At 42.4% G+C, this 23,817-nt stretch overlaps 1 protein-coding gene across 1 annotated transcript in view; it reads right to left on the bottom strand.

Moving 5' to 3' along the window:
• VARS2 (valyl-tRNA synthetase 2, mitochondrial) overlaps nucleotides 1-23,817 on the bottom strand; it is a 41,730-nt gene that overhangs the window by 15,942 nt on the left and 1,971 nt on the right. Inside the window, exons 2-20 of the mRNA XM_058167722.1 lie at nucleotides 23,088-23,464; nucleotides 22,159-22,162; nucleotides 21,605-21,870; nucleotides 20,188-20,269; nucleotides 18,012-18,112; nucleotides 16,590-16,711; nucleotides 16,013-16,079; nucleotides 15,208-15,305; nucleotides 14,037-14,118; nucleotides 12,343-12,462; nucleotides 12,149-12,260; nucleotides 11,820-11,908; nucleotides 9,557-9,647; nucleotides 9,325-9,452; nucleotides 9,052-9,155; nucleotides 8,465-8,546; nucleotides 7,363-7,439; nucleotides 6,461-6,548; nucleotides 6,242-6,350 (exon numbers count right to left, since the gene is read on the bottom strand). Of these exons, the coding sequence (XP_058023705.1) occupies nucleotides 6,242-6,350; nucleotides 6,461-6,548; nucleotides 7,363-7,439; nucleotides 8,465-8,546; nucleotides 9,052-9,155; nucleotides 9,325-9,452; nucleotides 9,557-9,647; nucleotides 11,820-11,908; nucleotides 12,149-12,260; nucleotides 12,343-12,462; nucleotides 14,037-14,118; nucleotides 15,208-15,305; nucleotides 16,013-16,079; nucleotides 16,590-16,711; nucleotides 18,012-18,112; nucleotides 20,188-20,269; nucleotides 21,605-21,870; nucleotides 22,159-22,162; nucleotides 23,088-23,336 (2,071 nt within the window). The 5' untranslated portion in view covers nucleotides 23,337-23,464. The remainder of the gene's footprint in view (nucleotides 1-6,241; nucleotides 6,351-6,460; nucleotides 6,549-7,362; nucleotides 7,440-8,464; nucleotides 8,547-9,051; nucleotides 9,156-9,324; nucleotides 9,453-9,556; nucleotides 9,648-11,819; nucleotides 11,909-12,148; nucleotides 12,261-12,342; nucleotides 12,463-14,036; nucleotides 14,119-15,207; nucleotides 15,306-16,012; nucleotides 16,080-16,589; nucleotides 16,712-18,011; nucleotides 18,113-20,187; nucleotides 20,270-21,604; nucleotides 21,871-22,158; nucleotides 22,163-23,087; nucleotides 23,465-23,817) is intronic.

Raw genomic sequence — 23,817 nt, 5'->3', positions numbered from 1 at the left:
TTTCAGCTGCCTTCGGCCTCCTGCAACCCCCTGCAAGTGAAAATGGAGCTTGGGAGGGCCGTGTGCAGGAGGCCATGGGAGCTGAAAACCGGAGCTTGGGAGCCCATTTTCACTGGCAGAAGCACCGCGGGCCAGTCCTTCACTGTTTCCAGGGCGGCCCCATGGGCCAGATCTAAATATCCCGCGGGCCAGATCCGGTCCCCGGGCCTTGAGTCTGACCCCCGATATTAAACCGATTAAATAAATAAATCATCACCAAAGCAATTATTCGTACAATGTTTTTCAGAAGGCCATGTCAGCAGCTAGGCCAGACCAAGAAACCAAAATATTATTCAGACTGGCAATAATAATGGCAGGATCTTAAAAGTCTGATTGGGCTGTACCTCCTCCTCCTTCTTATCATTTGATGAATTAGGGAGATATCTGTCCAAGTTACTTCTGAATGTTCTCTGGCTGTTCTGGAGTTAAACTATGAGTCAGCCCCTTTTTTTGCCTAGGTAACAGCTCCTGTAGGTCTTCATCAAGATCATCTTCCTTGTTCTCTACAGGCCTGACAACTCTGAAGCGAACCTGGCTAAAGCCATCTTTTCCTGCCTCATAGTTGCCACAAATTTTGAAAGGGGGAAGGGAGGGGGAAAGTAGATAGACCAGCTCCCAGTCAAAACAAAAGTTTTCTTGTGGGAACCAAGGTCATCCCAACAGGTGGCAAGTGAAGGAGGAGAGGTGTGACCAAGCAGCCTGCCAGCTACTTTCATTGACCAAGCTCCGTCCGGAACCCCTCCGGGTCCATCAGGCGCCTGGGGCCGGAACCAGCGTGTCGGCTCCGTCTCCCTGCGGTGGTGAATGGCGGTCAGAAAGTCCAGGCGAAGAAGAGTGATCTGACCATGACAAAGGTTCAATGACTATTTCCTTCAAGTCCAGATCTCTCAACCACTGACCAGAGACAAAATCAGGTCCAGAGTGCCACCCCAATGTGAGTAGGGCCATCAACTACTTGGGTCAGGTCCAAGGCCGTCATGGAAGCCGTGAACTCCCGAGCTGCCGTCGATGGCGAGCGGAAGATGGCAAGTTAAAGTCCCCATGACTAAAAGTCTGGGGTCTCAACTACCACCCAGCCAGCACCTCCAGGAGCTCGGGCAGGGCAGCTGTCACGCAGCAAGGAGCCAGGTACGTGATCAGCAAACCCATCTGACACCTATGACCCCATCTCACAAGAGGATTCGCACCCGGCAATCTGAGGTACAGTGGTCTCCCTCGGCTCTAGACTCTCTCTAATCACAACCGCCACCCCCACCCCTACCTGAGCCCTCGGCTGATGGAATGCAAACCGGCGGGCACATCTCAACAAGGGCACACCCCTTCCGTGCCCAGCCAGGTTTCCGTGCGCCTATAAGGTCCATGGCGCCCCTGAATAAGATCGTATATTAGGGGCCTTGTATTACTACGGACCGTGCGTTGCATAACATCAGCCGAGGCCCAGGCTCTGAGGTCTTGACCATCCGGGGAGCAGGAAAGGGCGAGGATCGGGCGCGCGAACGCCTGCAACCACCGAGCGCGCCCCCCCAGAACGATATGATCCCCCCCTTCCGCCATATCTGCCCCTCCCACTTACCGTGCAAATCAGGCCACCCTCACCAACAGGAACGCAATCGCCTATAATCTTTGTTCTTATTCAATCGTTCCTCTACGTGCTTTATATTTACATTGGTGTCTATTTACAGAACTGTCGTTATCCGGTTAACACTATTCAGTAACTTACACTTCCTAGTTTTAACTTAATTAGATTAATATTCCAATTTATTATTTTGATTTCTTTTTTCTAACCAATCATATAATTTGTTCCACACTTTATAGTATTCCGACTCTTCCCTTTCCTTAATTTCCAGCGTCATCTTATCCATTTCTGCACATTGATGCCTTCACATTCTTGATCATCCCAGTCATCTCCAGCTCAGTCATTAAACTACTGTAGCTAAACCAATTTATGGTTTTCCAATGATGGGTGAATCCAGCCTAAATCTCCATGCCCAAACTGTGAAATGGAAAGATCAGCAATTCAACTCTTGGCTTGATTCTGAAGAGAAAAGAGGACAGACTTGGATGTGGGATTTATATGGGCAGGGTCTCTTGGCAGCTCCAGTCAAAACAAAAGTTTTCTTGTGGGAACCAAGGTCATCCCAACAGGTGGCAAGTGAAGGAGGAGAGGTGTGACCAAGCAGCCTGCCAGCTACTTTCATTGAACAATGTGACCTGTGACACCTGGGGGAGGGGGAATTTGCTCTTGGGGAAAACCACGGGAACTTTTAGAGTTGGTTTTCACTAGCTGTGCCAATATGATGTATCCAATAAACATGTTCTTTCAGGAATCTACCTGCCTTGGAGTTCTGCTTTTGGCGGATGCGTTATTCGGAACACTGACAAAGGCCATCATATTGCGGCAAAGCCTGACATTCACATAATTGGAGCCATTAAGAAAAACTCTGTTTCAGCTCCTCTAATCTTGCCAAAAAACATGCGATCTCCAAGAGTTTTTCCCTGTTTTATGAACTATCTTGCCAGAGGTGTTAAGTGAATCACTGTAGTTATTAAGTTAGTAACACAGTTTTTAAGGGAATTTGCTTTCCCATTGACTTTGTCAGAAGATTTGCAAAGCATTCCCCACAAATGAGAGTGTGATCAGGAAAATACTAGAATGTGCAGAAATGAATAGATTAACGCTTGCAATTAAGAAGAAAGAACAAATTGAGTATTATATGAATGAGACTTATTTTATCAATGGTTAGATAACAAAAATGGAAGTTAAAAACAGGGAAACAAGAAAAAGATGATGAAATAAAGAAGATATTTTAAGAGAGACAAGTAAATATATGATTATTATGTTTAATATTTTTAAATAAAAAAAGATTTGCAAAGCATTCCCCACAAATGAGAGTGTGATCAGGAAAATACTAGAATGTGCAGAAATGAATAAATTAACGCTTGCAATTAAGAAGAAAGAACAAATTGAGTATTATATGACATGAGACTTATTTTATCAATGGTTAGATAACAAAAATGGAAGTTAAAAACAGGGAAACAAGAAAAAGATGATGAAATAAAGAAGATATTTTAAGAGAGACAAGTAAATATTATGATTATTATGTTTAATATTTTTAAATCAATCAATCATCACCAAAGCAATTATTCGTACAATGTTTTTCAGAAGGCCATGTCAGCAGCTAGACCAGACCAAGAAACCAAGTCGACAAGAAGACTAAAAATACTATTATTCAGACTGGCAATAATAATGGCAGGATCTTAAAAGTCTGATTGGGCTGTACCTCCTCCTTATCATTTGATGAATTAGGGAGATATCTGTCCAAGTTACTTCTGAATGGCTGTTCTGGAGTTAAACTATGAGTCGGCCCCTTTTTTGCCTAGGTAACAGCTCCTGTAGGTCTTCATCAAGATCATCTTCCTTGTTCTCTACAGGCCTGTCAACTCTGAAGCGAACCTGGCTAAAGCCATCTTTTCCTGCCTCATAGTTGCCACAAATTTTGAAAGGGGGAAGGGAGGGGGAAAGTAGATAGACCAGCTACCAGTCAAAACAAAAGTTTTCTTGTGGGAACCAAGGTCATCCCAACAGGTGGCAAGTGAAGGAGGAGAGGTGTGACCAAGCAGCCTGGCAGCTACTTTCATTGAACAATGTGACCTGTGACACCTGGGGGAGGGGGAATTTGCTTTCCCATTGACTTTGTCAGAAGATTTGCAAAACATGATCACGTGATCCTGGGACGCTACAACCTTCATAAATATGAACCAGTTACCAAGCATCCAATTTTTGATCACTTGAGCACAGGGATGCTGCAATGGTCGTAAGTGTGAAAAATGCTCATAAGTCACTTTTTTCAGTGCTAAACAAACTGTCGTAAGTCGAGGACTACCTAGAAGGTCCGATATTGTTACTTTACCTCTCACCAGCTCCAGCTGCTCTTCAGCTTTTCCCAGCATGCCAGCTGCCTTTGTCCGAGCTTCTGCTTCCGTCCTGCCCACTACCCATAACCCATCGTTCTCCTTCCGCTGAAATGCATACACAGAGGAATATAAGCTGCACGGTGGCTGAGAGAAGCAGACATGTCTCCCTTCCCCCTCACCCAAGTATTCATTCAGTCAGAAAGAACCCCTTAACTGTATAATTCAAGATGGCTTCCTTTATTTTCTGTCTTTCCTTAAGAAAGAACAAATTGAGTATTATATGAATGAGACTTATTTTATCAATGGTTAGATAACAAAAATGGAAGTTAAAAACAGGGAAACAAGAAAAAGATGATGAAATAAAGAAGATATTTTAAGAGAGACAAGTAAATATATGATTATTATATTAATATTTTTTAAATAAAAAAAAAAAGATTTGCAAAACATGATCACGTGATCCTGGGACGCTACAACCTTCATAAATATGAACCAGTTACCAAGCATCCAATTTTTGATCACTTGAGCACAGGGATGCTGCAATGGTCGTAAGTGTGAAAAATGCTCATAAGTCACTTTTTTCAGTGCTAAACAAACTGTCGTAAGTCGAGGACTACCTAGAAGGTCCGATATTGTTACTTTACCTCTCACCAGCTCCAGCTGCTCTTCAGCTTTTCCCAGCATGCCAGCTGCCTTTGTCCGAGCTTCTGCTTCCGTCCTGCCCACTACCCATAACCCATCGTTCTCCTGCTGAAATGCATACACAGAGAAATATAAGCTGCACGGTGGCTGAGAGAAGCAGACATGTCCCCCTTCCCCCTCACCCAAGTATTCATTCAGTCAGATGGAGGGCACAAAAATAGGATGATCTGGACATAACACATTGGAATTAAAAAGTTAATGAATCTCTCTAATGTAAGACAGAAATAAGGAAAGAGGCTGGAGGAGAACCAAGTATCCAAGACATCAGAATCTAGAGAAGAGATGGAACAAATGGAAATTTTGCCTTTAAAAACACCTCACAGCCCCTTTGATTCTAAAAGACTCAGATGTCTGTGGAAAACATTTCATAGAAATACCGTGTTTACCCGAAAATAAGACCCCGTCTTATATTTTTTCCCCACCAAAAAAGGCACCAGGGCTTATTTTTGTGGGGAGGGATGTCATCCACTGACTCACCTCACTTGCATGCGTTGCCTCTGGCCTCCTTTTCGCTCTCAGAGGCCTCTTGCGAATACTCATTAAAATGTCTTCCTGGGAATGCAAATATCTCTTTTCCTCACAGAAATGTACAAGTAATCCTCAATTTATGACCATAGTTGAGCCCCAATTTTCATGTTGCTAAGTGAGACAACTGTTGTGAGTTTTTCCCTGTTTTATGAACTATCTTGCCAGAGGTGTTAAGTGAATCACTGTAGTTATTAAGTTAGTAACACAGTTTTTAAGGGAATTTGCTCTTGGGAAAACCACGGAACTTTTAGAGTTGGTTTTCACTAGCTGTGCCAATATGATGTATCCAATAAATATGTTCTTTCAGGAATCTACCTGCCTTGGAGTTCTGCTTTTGGCGGATCGTTATTCGGAACACTGACAAAGGCCATCATATTGCGGCAAAGCCTGACATTCACATAATTGGAGCCATTAAGAAAAACTCTGTTTCAGCTCCTCTAATCTTGCCAAAAAACATGCGATCTCCAAGAGTTTTTCCCTGTTTTATGAACTATCTTGCCAGAGGTGTTAAGTGAATCACTGCAGTTATTAAGTTAGTAACACAGTTTTTAAGGGAATTTGCTTTCCCATTGACTTTGTCAGAAGATTTGCAAAGCATTCCCCACAAATGAGAGTGTGATCAGGAAAATACTAGAATGTGCAGAAATGAATAAATTAACGCTTGCAATTAAGAAGAAAGAACAAATTGAGTATTATATGACATGAGACTTATTTTATCAATGGTTAGATAACAAAAATGGAAGTTAAAAACAGGGAAACAAGAAAAAGATGATGAAATAAAGAAGATATTTTAAGAGAGACAAGTAAATATATGATTATTATGTTAATATTTTTTAAATAAATAAAAAAAAAGATTTGCAAAACATGATCACATGATCCTGGGACGCTACAACCTTCATAAATATGAACCAGTTGCCAAGCATCCAATTTTTGATCACTTGAGCACAGGGATGCTGCAATGGTCGTAAGTGTGAAAAATGCTCATAAGTCACTTTTTTCAGTGCTAAACAAACTGTCGTAAGTCGAGGACTACCTAGAAGCTCCGATATTGTTACTTTACCTCTCACCAGCTCCAGCTGCTCTTCAGCTTTTCCCAGCATGCCAGCTGCCTTTGTCCGAGCTTCTGCTTCCGTCCTGCCCACTACCCATAACCCATCGTTCTCCTTCCGCTGAAATGCATACACAGAGGAATATAAGCTGCACGGTGGCTGAGAGAAGCAGACATGTCTCCCTTCCCCCTCACCCAAGTATTCATTCAGTCAGAAAGGTTGATGCTTACCTCTTCTAGGCCAGGTGATCCAGGAAGCATGACCCGATAGGCTGGAATCTGATGACCCCACCACAGTTGTCGAGAAATACACCAGTCACTAAGCAAGGACACCAGAAAGACAGCATGAGGAGTTTAAGAAGATAAGAGACTCTGCTGCATCATGTTAGGTCATCTAGCTGGATCTTCCTTTTTTTTTTTTTATTTACATTTATATCCCGCCCTTCTCCGAAGACTCAGGGCGGCTTACAGTGTATAAGGCAATAGTCTCATTCTATTTGTATATTTACAAAGTCAACTTATTGCCCCCCCAACAATCTGAGTCCTCATTTTACCTACCTTATAAAGGATGGAAGGCTGAGTCAACCTTGGGCCGGGCTTGAACCTGCAGTAATTGCAGGCTACTGTGTTCTAATAACAGGCTCCTTACAGCCTGAGCTATTACAGCCCTTAATTCCTTAAACTAAGATAATTCTTTTACATAATTTCCTTGGAGTTGCAATCTCTAAACATCTACAAAAGCTCAGCTCAAGAGACCATGCAATGCTACCACCAACAACTGTTATGATGTACGATGGTAACAGGCAGGCGCCATTATGGTCATAATTCGAGGACTGCCTGCAGATTCATTCTCAAAATAAAAAGATCTTGACAGGCCCATCAATTCTTCAAACAGACCAAAAAAAAATGGAGCAGGGGTTGGTAACTATGGCAATTTGATGACCTGTGGACTCCGGTGACCAAACGCAGAATAAGCCAATAAACTATTTAATAAAGGCCATTTTTTTTAACCTACAAGGGACACGGAGGTTACAATGCTGAGCCAATCTTCAAAAATGTGAATCCCACCCAGCCAAGCAGAGGATAATAAAAAGAACACGCAAACCATTCATGGGAAATTTCCCTTGTCTTACTTGATGCTCAAGAGCCAAGTCCTCCAGCTTTTCTCATAAAATTGGGGGATGAGCTTCAAAGATCCAGATTCCACAGCCTTGGGAGATAAACAGGAGAGGTGAATTCTTATAGAACCTATTGTTTATCTTCTTCATAAATGCATTTATGAGCCATACAATTTAACATTGTCATATACCTCTACAGCAGAGGTCTTCAAACTTGTCAGTTTTAAGACTTGTGGACTTCAATTCCCAGAATTATATGCTGGCTGGAGAATTCTGGGAGTTGAAGTCCACAAGTCTTAAAGCTGACAAGTTTGAAGACCCCTGTTCTACAGCAAAGCTTTCATTTCTATGACTGGAATCAGAGGTCACAAGAAGCCATAATAGCATTTGTTTTATTTTAGCTTAGAAATATATGTGGACTTGATTGCTATGATAGTAGCAATAATTTTTAGAATCAGACCACAGACGTTTTCCAGCAGACCATAGATAAAACATTTAACATGGCTGCCATGTATAAATATTTATTACAGGTAGTCCTCAATTTATAACCAAGTTCAAAGTTACAATGGATCTAAAAATAGGGGATTTATGTTCTGGATTCGAAGTTCTGACAGTCACCCCTCCTTGTGGTCACGTCACCGCACTTTGAGTTCAGCAACACAACCACATTTATAGCTGTTTGCAGCATCCCACAGTCACATGACTGCATTTTACAAGTTTTGCCAAAAACCAGCACTTCCTTCCAGTTTTCCCAAAAAACATGCCATAGCAAACGATGGGTTCACTTAACAATGATCGTGTTTGCTAAATGATTGTGACCAACCTATTTTCTGACTGTTATGATTTACGATGGTAACAGGCAGGCGCCATTATGGTCATAATTCGAGGACTGCCTGCAGATTCATTCTCAAAATAAAAAGATATTGACAGGCCCATCAATTCTTCAAACAGACCAAAAAAAATGGAGCAGGGGTTGGTAACTATGGCAACTTGATGACCTGTGGACTCCAACTCCCAGATTTCCTGAGCCTACCACAGCTGGCTCAGGAATTCTGGGAGTTGGAGTCCACAGATCATCAAGTTGCCATAGTTGTCCATCCTTGAATTGGAGCGTTACCTCTAAGGCGCTTTGAGCAATAGCTTCACTTCGGACAAACCACTGGTTCTTCAAGACGATTTCAATCACATCTCCAGAGCGGCTGTGGGAGAAAAAAATAAACCAAAAGCAATCTATTTGTCCCTTTTAATTTTATTTAGGCCCCATCTTTCCATTTGGATAAGCATGTGAGGCAGCTACAATTTAGACATGAAAACAGAATAGAGTTAACGATACAAAGCTAGGAAGTAGAGGAGTTAAACCTTTAAAATTAAGGTGGAGAGAAGCTTACATTATCAGTACAACTTCTAAAAGGATGCTTGAATTGTACAATTAAAGTTAAGTATGGCATTGGAAGACCTTTGAAAAGTACATTTAAGATACCTATGGGGTCCTTGGTGCTCTCTGAGCTTGATGGTTTTCTTGCAGACGTTTCATTACCAAACTAGGCAATATCATCAGTGCTAACATATGATGTAATATAATATGTATATTTGTCAATTTTTTACCCTGTCTGACCTCCTGTGACTCTTGGCAGCTTCCCACAAAATCTGTCCCATGACCCTGAAGGGAGGGAGGCAAAGGGGGACATTTCAGGGTCCCATTACCTGCAAATAGGAAGGACTAAACAATGGTCTTTAGCACCCCGATAGAGTCCTTTCTCCTTCAAAGCAGCCAACACTTTCTCTCGAGCCAGGAATCGATGCAGTCCCTGAAAAAGGAACCACCCATGTCCAAACCAACTCAGCGGCATCTATTTTACTATGGCAATTGGTTGTGCTGCCTCTTCAAAAGGGGCAACCTCACCCACCCACCCCAAACACATGTTCAGCTGTCTTGAGTCATAACAGAAACATTATAAACACCAAAAATGGTCTTACCTGCACCCATTCTCCACATTCTGCGGTCATCGTGCCATTTTCTGCAATAACTGAAATGAGCGGCAAATTGTGCCTCTGGGCCAGTTTGTAGTCAACATGGTTGTGTGCTGGAGTGACCTTCACAGCCCCTGAAAGATGGTGTGAAGCCCAAGTTGAGAGGCATCCCTCGAGGCAAGCATTCACCTCACCAACATCTGGCTTCTGCCAGGTGGGAAAGAGATGTGTTTCTCACCTGTGCCCATCTGCAGCTCCACTGCTGGATCCGTAATGATAGGAAGGAGACGTCCGGTGAATGGATGGCACACACTCTTGCCATGCAAGTGCTGCCAAAAACATGCCAGAAAGACAGTTCAAGTCATATATGTGTAGGGTCAAGGGGTTCTGCCTGAAATAAATAGATGGGCAAAACTTTGTGACAATATGGCCTCCCATGGACTCAACAGGGTAGAATACGCAAAGCTGCTTTATCCCCTTCTAGGGTATAAAGTGATAAAGGCCAGTATTATGGGCACTGGTTTTTCAGGATCTCCCTCAACCTGGACAACTTTAAGATGCATGGACTTCAACGCCCAGAATACTCAGCATCTTCCTGGCTGAAGCATTCTGGGAGTAGACATCCATGCATCATAATGTTGCCAAGGTTGAAAAACATTGCTTTAGAGCAGCAGTCACCAACTGGTGGTCCGTGGACCACTGGTGGTCCGTGAGAAAATGTTGGTGGTCCACAGAAAAATTATTTGCATTTTTTATATTGCACTGGGCTAAATACATGCAATGAATGCTTGTGTTGCTGCAGAGAGTCTCCCCCTTTGGGGTCTTCTTGTGGGAGTCGGAGGGGAACAGAAATTCCGACTTGGGGTCTGCTTCAGCCTCCTGGTGCAGGGCTTTGGATGAAGACTGGAGGGAAGCACCGCTGGTGGTGAAGAGCCGGAAGGCCTTGTTCCATTGAGACTGCATCCTGGCCTGGAACTTGCTGACCATCTCAGCCCAATGAGCCTCCAGGAGCTGGCATCTGGCCTTGCACTCCTGCAGGTCTTCCCTCTGCTTGGAAAGCCTATGCTCATAGTCCTCAGTGAGGTGCTTCTACTGAGCCTCCTTTTCGGTCAGATCCAATTTGAACTGAGCCAGCTGTTTTGCCAACTCTTTCTCATGGTGGCTGCTTAGCTCCAACAACTGCTTCCTGTTGGGGCCTAAGGAGCTCAGGTGAGGAGGCGAGGAGTAGCTGGGTGGGGAGGGGCAAGTAGAGGCTGGCGAGGCGCTCCTCGATGTGAGTGACATCGAGTTGACCACACCCACTCAATCACATAACCATCTAGCCACGCCCACCCAGCCAGTCATTAGGCAGATATTAGTGGTCCGTGGGATTAGTGGTCCGTGGGATTATGAATTTAGTGGTCCCTGAGGTCTGAAAGGTTGGTAAACCCTGCTTTAGAGTAAGGATGGATCAACTGAAATCCAGAGTTTATATATGGCTTCCTGAACCACTTTTGGCAGTTTTTATATGTTCCAAAATCACAGGGCAAAATTTCAGGACAAATCACTACATTACACCATACAGGTTTTTTTTAAAAAAGTATAAAAATGGTAAGTTTTGCTCCCAAAGGTTTAGCACTTTAGTACTGCGATGGCAAACCTATGGTACATGTGCCAGAGGTGGCACGCAGAGCCCTCTCTGTGGGCATGTGTGCTATCACCAGCTGCTCTTCTGGTTTCCAACGCACACATGCTCTGGCACATGTGAAAACCTGTTGGCCAGAGCGCAGGAAACCAGAAGACCAGGTAGCTGGCATTTGCATGCGCACAGGCCAGCTGGTCTTCAAGTTTCCGGGACTCCGGAACTCTGGGGTTCCATGAACATGCGCCCACGCACCTTCCGGTTTGGGCATCCAGTGCCAAAAAGGTTCACCATCATTGCTTTAGTACTTCCTTTCTGACAGTCCCACACCAATATTCCAGCTTTTCTCCCTCCAGAGATGCCATATGGTAAAAGGTTCCCCTCACACATATGTGCTAATTGTTCCCGACTCTAGGGGGCGGTGCTCTTCTCCGTTTCAAAACCTAAGAGCCAGCACTGTCCGAAGACGTCTCCGTGGTCATGTGGCCGGCATGACTAAACACCAAAGGTGCACGGAACGCTGTTACCTTCCCATCAAAGGTGGTCCCTATTTTTCTACTTGCATTTTTTACGTGCTTTCAAGCTGCTAAGTTGGCAGAAGAGAGACGCCATGTATCTCCCCAATCTCTTGTAATCTTGGGAGTGGGGGGATAGAAGTCCTCCTACTTATGTCCTTCCTGGTCAAGGATCTGAGTCAGAAAGAACCCCTTAACTGTATAATTCAAGATGGCTTCCTTTATTTTTCTGTCTTTCCTTAAGAAAGAAAGAAAAGGATCCAAGCCATTACAGTTACAAGATAAGAGTAACATTAAATCTGGTCTCAGGATGGACCAAAGCTTCCTTTTACCCAGAAAGGAGGACCTGAGCAGAGGAGCCTTACCAAATAGCGCGAGTCATCTGGGTGAATGGCGACGGCCACATCACCAAACATGGTCTCGGGACGGGTGGTAGACACAGGAAGTTCCATGCCTGTTTTCATCGAAGAAAAATAAATGTCATCAGAATGAAAAATAAATAAATTAAAAGAGTCGTCCAGCATTATTGTAACTGATTGTTTTCCCTGATTGTTTGCTACTCAAAGTTACTTCTTTGAAATGGCTGGCTATAAAAGCCGAATAAATAAACAAACACAAATATTATTCTGAGTATTTGCCTGTGGCCTTCAGCAATGCTTAAGTTTATCATCATGCCTCAGGGAGGCCAACTCACCTTCCTCTCCTTCTACTTTGTAAGCAAATGTCTCCAATATTCCAAACAGCACTTTGTCCTCAAGTCCGGGCACAGAGAGTTTTGTCCGTCCTTTTATCTGTCTATTTTCCACCTGCCAAGAATACAGTCTATCGGTTTCTAGTCTCTAAATAGTACCAAAAGTGTTTATTTGGGGCTCTACTCCAACCACGTACCTCAATGTCAGAAATGGCCGACTGCAAGGCGCAAGACCAGTTCACCAGGCGCCTGTCTCGATATATCAGGCCTTGTTCGTGGAGCTGCACAAAGGCCTCTGTCACGGCTTGAGAGAAACTCTGGACAAGAAGAGGAGGAGGGTTGTTACAATAAACCCAGTCTTTTTCAAAACTTAGCAACTTTTAAGACGTGTGGAGTTCAACTCCCAGAATTCATGCCAAGGCTGAGTCGTAAGGCACTTCTACTTGCAACTTGACAACAAAAACGAAGGGAGCAGGGGAAAGGAATGGTTGAAATGTATTGGTAGCTGGGAGGGAAATGAGGAATTTATGTGAGCCGTTTGCAGCCCGAGAAGATCCTGGTACTTCAAAGCTGTTCTGATGAGAACCTTCCAAAGGCGCAGACTGTTTTCCCAAAACAAGTCAGATTGGTGGACAATGGGTTCAGTGGTTCAAGTGGGGAAAAGGAGAAATTAACTATATTGTCCCAAAGGTTCTTTTTTTCAAGAGGCAACTGGACTTTCTGGTCTTTCTTTGAAGACGTTCCACTTCTTATCCAAGAAGCTTCTTCAACTCCAACTAGATGGTGGAGAATGGAAGGATTCTACCATCCAGTCAGAGCTGAAGAAGCTTATTGGATGAGAAGCGAAATGTCTTCCAAGAAAAACAAGAAAGTCCAGTTGCCTCTTGAAAAAAGCACCTTTGGGACAACCATGACCTGGGTGACTGAGAATCTCCATAGACATTTAACTATGTTGTTTTTACACTTTGGGCCTATGCAAAATGAGAATGGACATTTACAGATAGCCCTTGACTTATGACTGGCTGTTTAATGACCATTTAATGACCATTTGAAGTTAGGATGGACACCCCCATGAGGTATTCAGTTCTGACAGCCTGCAGTCACATCACATGACCACCTTCCAGACACTTGGCAACCGTCCCGCATTTGTGACCTTTTACAGCACTCTGAGGTAATGTGACCACAATTTATTACATTTTTTTTTTGTCTAAAACCGGCATTTACTTCCAGGGCTTGGCAAAACCACACCATAGTGCACAACAGGTTGTCTTAACAACTGCAGCATGTAGATCACCTACTTTATAACCATCATAAATTATGATCATAACAGACAGACTCCATTATGGTAAAGGTAAAGGTTCCCGTCGCACATATATGTGCTAGTCGTTCCCAACTCTAGGGGGCGGTGCTCATCTCTGTTTCAAAGCCGAAGAGCCAGCGCTGTCCGAAGACGTCTCCAGGGTGTGGCCAGCATGACTAAACGCCAAAGGTGCACGGAACGCTATTACCTTCCCACCAAAGGTGGTCCCTATTTTTCTACTTGCATTTTTTACATGCTTTCCAACTGCTAGGTTGGCAGAAGCTGGGACAAGTTACAGGAGCTCACCCCATTACACGGCACTAGGGATTCGAACCACTGAATTGCCGACCTTTCGATCGACAAGCTCAGCATCTTAGCCACTGAGCCACCACATCCCTTTTATGGTTGTAAATCAAACTATTTGCGTGCATGTGTATTTTATATACTGCAAAGCTTACCACGGACAGATACAATTTTGTCTGCTGCATATTAAATCTGCTAAGTTTTAAATCGAGGGTTGGCTGTGTTTGCTCTCTGAAGGGGAGGAAAGAATATAGAAAAAAATTGCCTGTGAAGATATCAACTACTCACTGAGTCCATAGTAAAACAGGCTCTGTCCCAGTCCAAAGATGCTCCCATCTCTTTCAGCTGTTTGAATATTTCATTCCCTTTCCTGATATTTCAGAAAAACAAAATAAATCTTTTTCGGTTAGAAATACAAAGAAAAACACAAAGCATTTGACAGCGTTAACTGTTCAGAGATAAATTGCTCAGTTCCTACGTTTAATAATCTATTTCAGTATTTTTCAAGTTTAGCAACTTTAAGAGGTCTGGACTTCAGCTCCCAGAATTCACCAGCCAGTATGAAGTCCACACACCTTAAAATTACTCAAGGTGAAAACCACTAATTTATTCATCTATGTAACTTTAACATTAAATCATTTCTATCTATTCTATCCTTAAACCAGAATTAGCCACCTGCCAGATACAGATAGTCCTCCTCCCCACTGACCTTATGCAGCCCCAAGAGGCCAGAAGGAAGTTTCCACAGTATTATTTATTTTTATTTCACACTTCTAAACTGCCCATCTTCCCTCACAGCAGGACTCTATAAAACTTCAAAATATAAAACAATATACAAAAAAGTAAAATGCTAAAGTTTTGTTAACATTTTAAAAAATATTTTTCCTCAAATAAGCACAAAAAAGAGATATATTTATTTATCCAGGAAGCAAACATTTACAATACTCCTTTTTCCTTCTATTTTCCCCACAACAACCCTGTGAGGTGGATTGGACTGAGAGAGAGAGTAATTGGCCCAAGTCGGCTTTCATGACTAAGGTGGGACTAGAACTCACACTCTCCTGGTTTCTAGACCAGCACCTTCACCACAACACCAAACTGGCTCTCTTAAACCTTTAAGATGAAGTTCCCAAACCTTTCTGGATTGGTAGCCCGGGGGTGGGGGAAGGATCAGATGCCTTTACACACACATGCAAACGCATGAATGGGCTCAATGCAAATCAGCCACAGTTGTGTGATGCTCGCAATGCTAGCACATGTGGGCAGTGCAAGCATACAAGCACACACACAGGCCAGCCACTCACACTGCCCAGTGGCCAATAGGCCAGAGCCCAGCAGTGGGCTGCAGCCCACAGGTTGGGGACACCTGCTTCAAGAGACTCCGACTACTGTTATTTCAGAAAATTGTCACCACTACTTCCATCCAAACATTGCAGGCTCTTCACCTCTAAATACTCACTCCTCGATCCACTTCCAAACTTCTTGGAGAAATTCATCACGTGAGAGATCTTGCCGCAAAACTCCCCGTTCTTTCCAGATCTTTTTTTCTACCACCGCCTGGTCAGGTGAAGGAAGAACATAAAAACTTGTGAGAGACTCACAAGGGAAATAAAGAATCTATCCAAAGAGTATACAAGTAGTCCTCAACTTACGATCACAGTTGAGCCCAAAATTTCCCATTGCTAAGCAAGACAAGTGAATTTTGCTCCATTTTACGACACTTCTTGCCACAGTTGTTAAGTGAATCACTGCATTTGTTAAGTTAGTAACACACTTGTAAAGTGAATCTGGCTTTCCCATTGACTTCACTTGTCAGAAGCTCACAAAAGGTGATCGCATGATCCCGGGATCCTGCAACCATCATAAATACATGTCAGTTACCAAGCGTCTTGGCAATTTTGATCATGTGAATATAGGGATGCTGTAACAGTCATAAGTGTGAAAAAAACACAACACATAAGGCACTTTTTGCAGTGATGTTATAATTTCAGTCACTAAAAAAATGGTTGTAAGTCGAGGATTACCTGTATATTTAAATGTGCTGAGATTTCTTTTTATGTTTTCTGCTTTGATTCAGAGCCGCTTTGGCAGAATGAGGAGTCTTCCTCTTGGGGCAAAATGTCATGTTAAAATATGCAAATTAATTCACATCCACACCGTTTTCCATTTCAAGAATTCTTCCAGTTAATTCCTTACAGGAAGCAGAAGACTGCTCCATGGTTATTCAGGATTAAAAGATTCAGCTTTGGACTGCTGATTCTCACCTGAGTTGCAATTCCAGCATGATCAGAACCTGGGAGCCATAGAACTCGATAGCCTTGCATTCGTCTCCTGGAACACATCAAGAAGGAAAACAAATCTAGAATTCAACCCTCTTCTTTAAAAGTTCCAAATCCTTAGATGGCTTCCAGATTCAAACAGAAATGCCCAAAATGCAGAGGAACAGGAAGGGAAAAGTACTGCTGTCAGCTAAGGCAATGTTTCTCAAACTTAGATTTAAGACGGGTAAACTTCAATTCTGGCTAGGGAATTCTGGGAGTTGAAATAAACCCATCTTAAACTTGGCAAGGTCGAGAAACACTAAATTAAGGAATGGGTTGTCCCTCACTTGAAATTGAGGCCAAATCATTGCCAATAAAAGCAATTCAACCACATGACTCTAATTTCTCAGGAGTAATGCCATTTTTTGGTTTTTGCCAGTCTTTTTGTAGCTATCTATAGTTCTCAGTGATACGGCATGACTAAATGCATCACTAATGAATTTAAAGTCTGTGATGTCCATCACTATTAATGCTAGAAAATCTGCACAGCCATTTCCCAAGTCTCCAGAAACACACTTACCATCGTACCAAAGCATCTTCAATAGCCACAGTCAAGGCATGCCCCAGGTGAAGGGATCCTGTGACATTAGGTGGTGGAAGAGAGATAGAAAACGTTTCTGGCTTCCTGTGGGGCAGGTGTTGCTGTCAAAAAGAGGAACGGGATTTAGCATCGGTCCTAGTTCGCCTCCATACCATCCCTATTGAGGTTCCATGCTGGTATTACAAATCTTGAAACTCTTAAAAATGTGAGGGAAGGACCCTTCTTCTCCAGTTAGTTCATAAACAGAGTGTCAGCGTTCCAGAAAACCCCCCAACTCCATGTAAAAACTCTGAAGCAAGCATTTTTCAAAGTTCCATCTACTAGAATAGGTAAACTGGCACATCTGGGAAAACCCAAATCTAAGAGCCGCGGTGTGGCTCAGGCTGTAAGAAGCCTGTTATTAAACACAGCTGCCTGCAATTACTGCAGGTTCTAGTCCCACCAGGCCCAAGGTTGACTCAGCCTTCCATCCTTTATAAGGTAGGTAAAATGAGGACCCAGATTGTTGGGGGCAATAAAAGTTGACTTTGTATATAAATATACAAATAGAATGAGACTATTGCCTTACACAATGTAAGCCGCCCTGAGTCTTCGGAGAAGGGCGGGATATAAATGTAAAAAAAAAAAAAGAGGTCCGTGTTTTCCCTCAGTAAATCAAAACCCCCAAAACCATCCCCTCACTCCTCAGTCGATCACATGCTCCAATCACCATCCGTCCCATCTTGAGACAGCTGTCAGCTTTGGAAGCCATATTAGTCCGGAAGCTTCCATGCTGCCACTAAGCATAAAAAGAGTTTGACTAGCATTTCCCACAGAAAATAGTATTCACAGAGAAATACAAGCAATTCCTGGGTGAAGAACAAACTCCATTCTTAACTCATTTAATTCCAATTTGTACGGTTAGTCCTTGATTTAGCGACTGTAATTGAGCCAGGAATTATCATGCTAGTAGCTACGTCATAAATCATGCTAGTAGCAATCCAATTTTATAACACTTTATTGGAGCAGTTGTTAAGCAAGTCCACAATGGGTGTTTTTTGCTGGAAACTGGAAATAGAAGTTGGTTTCTGGCACAAAAATGTCGTAAATTGCAGTCTTATGACTGTGGGATGCTGCAAATGGACATAAATGTGGTCCGGTTGCTGGATAACCAAAATGCAAATCACATGACCGCAAAGAGAATCTGTTTGAACTCATCATATCTAAGGAATGCCACAGATGCATGAGAAATCGTGTGAAATGCTTCTTCTATCCTCAGTCAATTGGATTGGAGGACTCAAATAGTTACTATTATGAGAAAAGGAAGAAAAAACTTTTACCAACTTTTTCATCTATCAAAAGTTGGAACATTTGTTCATGACAAAGTCTAAAATTAATAATTTTACAGAAACAATTTTTTACCTGGCATTCTGGTTTAAAAAAACCTTCTTTCACCCACCAAGGATACCAAGCAGCTTCAACATAGCGTGGACTATAGGAGGCGGGCAAAGGGGCTGAGGTATCTATGGGAAAGAAAGTCACACTAAGATCCCATAATTAAAACACGCACCTGTGTAATCTGTACGTCCAAAATGAGTGCAGCAAAACTGAGCACGGGACCCTGAAACCACCATTTTAAAATTCTCATGGATGTTAATAAGGATGATCAAGACAAGAGCATCTGGAGAAAATGTGGATAGAATCTCAGATCTTTAACAGCATGACAAAATAGAAGCACAACTCCATGCAAAAGTATGCTAATTGAGCATACAAATATGCTAATATATATATATATATATATATATTGGTTTTCTGAGGTTTTCACGGGTGTTTGTATATAGGTCTTTGGTTGTTCGGGTTTTCTCCCGTGTAAGATTGGAAGTGTCTTGGCGACGTTTCGACGAAGTCTCATTCGTCATCTTCAGGCTTCAGCTTCGTGCTTCGTGCTTCTGGGAGCAATGTGTGATTGCAGCTGTTTCTTCCTGTTTAACTGCTAGTGGGGGTTTGAACTGATTGGGTGGAGCTTGGCTGTGCTCTGATTGGATGGGGGGGTTTTTTGTGCTCTGATTGGATGGGGGTGTGTCCTGTGTTGGTGGGGGCTTGGTTGTGCTCAGTCTAGTCTGTGCTGCAGGGGGATTTGAGCTGGTGAGCTGCATAGCTGTTGTTTGGCTTTGTGGTGGTGCTACATCTTCATAGTGGGTGTCAGTCTGCTGCATGTATGGATTGGAGGGGTTTGAAATGGCTAATGTTGCAGCTGCAGTCTGGCTTCTGGTCCTTGGTCGTGCTTCATGATTAGTGTGGATTTGGGTCTGCTTTCTGGGTGGATGTGTGGTGGTGACATCCTGTATGGACCTCGTGAGTGTGGGTCTGGTGTCATTCCTCGTGTTAGGGACTCGTTTGTCAATAAGGGCGGGTTTCCAAATGGCTGGTAGGCGGGAGGTATCATCTCGTTTGTTCATGCTGTGTGGGCGTTTTTCTATCTCGATGGCTTCTCTGATTATTCTGTTGTTAAAGTGTTCAGTTTTGGCGATAGTTCTGGTCTTTTTAAAGTCAATATCGTGTCCTGTGGCTTTAAGGTGTTGGACCAGGGAAGAAATTGGTTTCTCTTTTTTGACTGAGTTCTTGTGTTCTTCAATGCGTGCACTTATTCTTCTGTTGGTTTGTCCAATGTATGTGGTGGGGCAGGCGGTTTCATATACTCCTTGATTTTCTAACTCAGTGTGGGGTTGATGTCATTAGAAGTTCGAATTTAAGTTAATCAAATTATTAAATTTGTTGTAGTTGCCCACTCTATTAGATTCTAGATAAAATACAAAGTCTAGAAATACAATTAACTACAGAGAAATAGGCAACCTGGACTAAAACAACCAAAGTGATAAACCATATGACCAGGACACCACAGATATATTAATGAAGAAATTAATTCCAGATGTGGGAACAGAGTCAGGTTTTAAGGTTGATTGCCATTTTCTTCTAAAAATTCTCTTACTCATTTGACACACTCTTTGAAATAAACATTTCTCTGAAAACAAAATAAATTAATGAAACATTAAAAAGGACACATTCATAAGATATAACACGTAACAGACATATGTCTGTTATGTGTTTTTAATGTGTTTTGTTTTTTGTTGTATTTTTCTTATTTTGTTTTTAAAAGTCTAATAAAAATTATTTTTTTAAACATTAATCTTGTTTTTGTTTTCTGTATACCACTATGAGTTTAGAATGGGGGTATCAAATCAACTGCTTTCCCAAAGTAGCGTAGATAAAATAGGAGCAGGAAAAGTGATATTTTTCTAATCAACTGCCTAATAATCTTTCTGACAGCCAAACATACAGAGAGGAATTTAATACAAATATATGGAGACCGTAAAAATGGAACAAATCTCAACATTAGATCCAATCCTGGCTATACCACAGCTCCATTCCTTTCTCGTCTATTCCTTTTCTCTTACGAGCCCATGAAGAAGCCAGAATTCCATGCTAGCCACCAAGTTACCTCTTCCACAAAGAAATACAAGCTAAATTTCTTTTCAACAACATTTAAAAAAAAGGAAAATCCTGGAAGCCCATTTGAACCAAGCGATTCCCATCCTACCTTTTTTCTGTCCGGCTATAGTTGGGATGTCATATTCCGTGATGTTTCTTGAGGAAAGGGTCTTGTTTTGATTTGAAGGTTCCTTCAAAGAGGAAGGGAAAAAGGAAGGGGGGGAGTATAAAAAAGTTTTTAGAAGAGGAAGCAGTTTTTTTCTTATTTATCTCCAGGTAGTCTTCGACTTAGAGCCATAATTGAGCCCAAAATTTCTGTCATTAAGTGAGACAGTTGCTAAGTGAGTCTTGCCCCATTTTAAAACTTTTCTTGCCACACTTGTTAAGTGAATCACTGCAGTTGTTAATTTAGTAACATGGCTGTAAAGTGAATCTGGCTTCCCCACTGACCTTGCTTGTCAGAAGGTTGCAAACAGTGATCACATCACAAACACACACACACACCCCGACACGCTGTCATAAATATGAGTCACTTGCCAAGGGTCTGAATTTTGATCACATGAGCACAAGAATGCTGCAATGATCGTAAGTGTGAAAAATGGTCATAAGTCACTATTTTCAGTTCTGCTGTTCCTTCAAATGGTCACTAAATGAACTTTTGCAAGCCGAGGACTACCTGGGTTCATATTTATTTGGCTTGTATAATGCCAAGTCCTGAAGGACACATGGCAGTTAACCGTGATGTATTAAGTCACCCATGGTAAATAATGAAACACTAAAATATCACTTTTAAGTCATTGTGATAATTGTAAAATCCTAAAAATAATGTAACCATCAATCTAACACAAATGTATTGCCCCATAACGTATTCAGATCATGATGGCATCCATCATGGACCATAAGACAAGCTGGACCATAGGAAATATTGGAGATCAGTGGTAGGTGGTGGTAGATTCTCAGGAGGGAGGGGCTGCATCCCAGAGGACCAAGAGACAGCAAAGTTGAGATAACTTTGGAGATTTTTGGTCATCCAGATCATGGTTGTCCCAAAGATGCTTTTTCAAGAGGCAACTGAACATTCTGGCTTTTCTTTGAAGACGTTTCACTTCTCATCCAAGAAGCTTCTTCAGCTCTGACTGGATGGTAGAATCCTTCCATTCCCCACATTGTAAAGTTACTGAGGGGAATGAATTGCTGCTCATTTTTCTCTTTCTACATCTTTGCATTTACCAGGGATTCTGTGTAGGTCTAGTACAGACGGATCTGAATAACAGCTGACAAACAATATTTGTAGCAGCCAGTCACCAGAATGCCACCATTGTACCATCAGTATGATAAAATCATAGCAAGTTCTACAAACAACAAAGCAGAATTCACCCTAGCCTTGATAGGGAGATGTTGAAGTTTTTTAAAAAAAATCAGGCCATTGGTTTTCACCAAATTAATAACCAAACATCAGTTCCCGTTAAGCAAGTTCCCGTTAAAAAATTTAATAAATAAAATAAAATAAAATAAAGCAGTCTTACCTTGGGCCCAGCAGCCATTTGAGCTTCAATAGCCTCCATCTTCTTCCACAACCGCTTTTGTCTTTGTTCCTTATTTTTTAGATGGTCCATTTTACCCACTTGCTTATTAAGATCGGGCTTACTTCCTTGGGAATAACTCCTCCTCCATCCACCAAATCCATCCCAGTGCTTTTTCTCTGCCCAGAGAAGCAGACGGCAAAGAAGGGACATATTCCAGTTGAAGGCAGAATTAAGATGGGCTGAACGCATGTTTGAATGTAGGTGTGCTTAGTCCCCTTGCACACGGGTAGAAAAAAGCACACCACTTTTCTCCCTTTGGTTCCAAACGCACATGCTTCCAATAGTCACTTTTCCATCCCTTATATTGCTGATGGGGCCTACAGAAATAAATACCAAAGAAATCATATGAATAAGGTTACTCAAAAGGTTGGGGGCCACTGGTCCAGATCAGGAAACAGACCCTACAAGTTTTAAAAAAACCATGGTTTATTGAATTAAGACTTAGGAACACAATCTTGCAAGTCTATTGATATTTTCTCTTCCCATCCTCTTACACTCCTAGAGAGTTAGGGGGGAACCAGCCTAAATATATTTTTTTCCTTTCCCAGGGCTTAAAGCAGACTTCTGTCCTTTTTCATTTTGCAATCACTTTTGAATAGTTCCCTCAAGACCAGGGATATCAAACTCAATTTCATCAGCGTTTTGTTCGACCTTGGGAGGGGGGCAAGATGGGCGTGGCCAGCTCGATGTCACTAGTGTCAGGGGCGCCTGTGATGGCCGGAGCACTCTGTCAGTGAAAATGGGCTTCTGAGCTATGTTTTCCTGGCAGAGACACCGTGGGCCGGTCCTTTACTGTTTCCAGGGCTGCCCCGGGGGCCAGATCTAAACACCCCGCAGGCCGGATCCGTGCCCCGGGCCTTGAGTTTGACTCCCCTGCTCAAGACCATCTCCATGGCTCCCTACATCAATGGAAAATACATCCTGTATCACCTCTTTCTACTACTGTTCCTGTATCACCTCTCTACTAAATGTTCCACTTGTCATATGGGTGGCCTTGAAGACTCCTTAAAAAGACTGCAAATGACCAGCTGTCTGCAAGGAGTATAAATCCTTCCATTCCCCACATTGTAAAGTTACTGAGGGAATGAATTGCTGCTCATTTTCTCTTTCTACATCTTTGCATTTACCAGGGATTCTGTGTAGGTCTAGTACAGGCGGATCTGAATAACAGCTGACAAACAATATTTGTAGCAGCCAGTCACCAGAATGCCACCATTGTACCATCAGTATGATAAAATCATAGCAAGTTCTACAAACAACAAAGCAGAATTCACCCTAGCCTTGATAGGGAGATGTTGAAGTTTTTTAAAAAAAATCAGGCCATTGGTTTTCACCAAATTAATAACCAAACATCAGTTCCCGTTAAGCAAGTTCCCGTTAAAAAATTTAATAAATAAAATAAAATAAAATAAAGCAGTCTTACCTTGGGCCCAGCAGCCATTTGAGCTTCAATAGCCTCCATCTTCTTCCACAACCGCTTTTGTCTTTGTTCCTTATTTTTTAGATGGTCCATTTTACCCACTTGCTTATTAAGATCGGGCTTACTTCCTTGGGAATAACTCCTCCCCCATCCACCAAATCCACCCCAGTGCTTTTTCTCTGCCCAGAGAAGCAGACGGCAAAGAAGGGACATATTCCAGTGGGAGGCAGAATTAAGATGGGCTGAAGGCATGTTTGAATGTAGGTGTGCTTAGTCCCCTTGCACCCGGGTAGAAAAAAGCACACCACTTTTCTCCCTTTGGTTCCAAACGCACATGTTTCCAATAGTCACTTTTCCATCCCTTATATTGCTGATGGGGCCTACAGAAATAAATACCGAAGAAATCATATGAATAAGGTTACTCAAAAGGTTGGGGGCCACTGGTCCAGATCAGGAAACAGACCCTACAAGTTTTTAAAAACCCATGGTTTATTGAATTAAGACTTAGGAACACAATCTTGCAAGTCTATTGATATTTTCTCTTCCCATCCTCTTACACTCCTAGAGAGTTAGGGGGGAACCAGCCTAAATGTATTTTTTCCTTTCCCAGGGCTTAAAGCAGACTTCTGTCCTTTTTCATTTTGCAGTCACTTTTGAATAGCTCCCTCAAGACCAGGGATATCAAACTCAATTTCATCAGCGTTTTGTTCGACCTTGGGAGGGGGGCAAGATG

The sequence above is a fragment of the Ahaetulla prasina genome, chromosome 2, assembly GCF_028640845.1.
Source record: "Ahaetulla prasina isolate Xishuangbanna chromosome 2, ASM2864084v1, whole genome shotgun sequence".
In the NCBI taxonomy this organism is placed as follows: Eukaryota; Metazoa; Chordata; class Lepidosauria; order Squamata; family Colubridae; genus Ahaetulla; species Ahaetulla prasina.
Note: the sequence above shows the minus strand (reverse complement) of the source record. Positions and strands in the feature narration are given on the sequence as shown.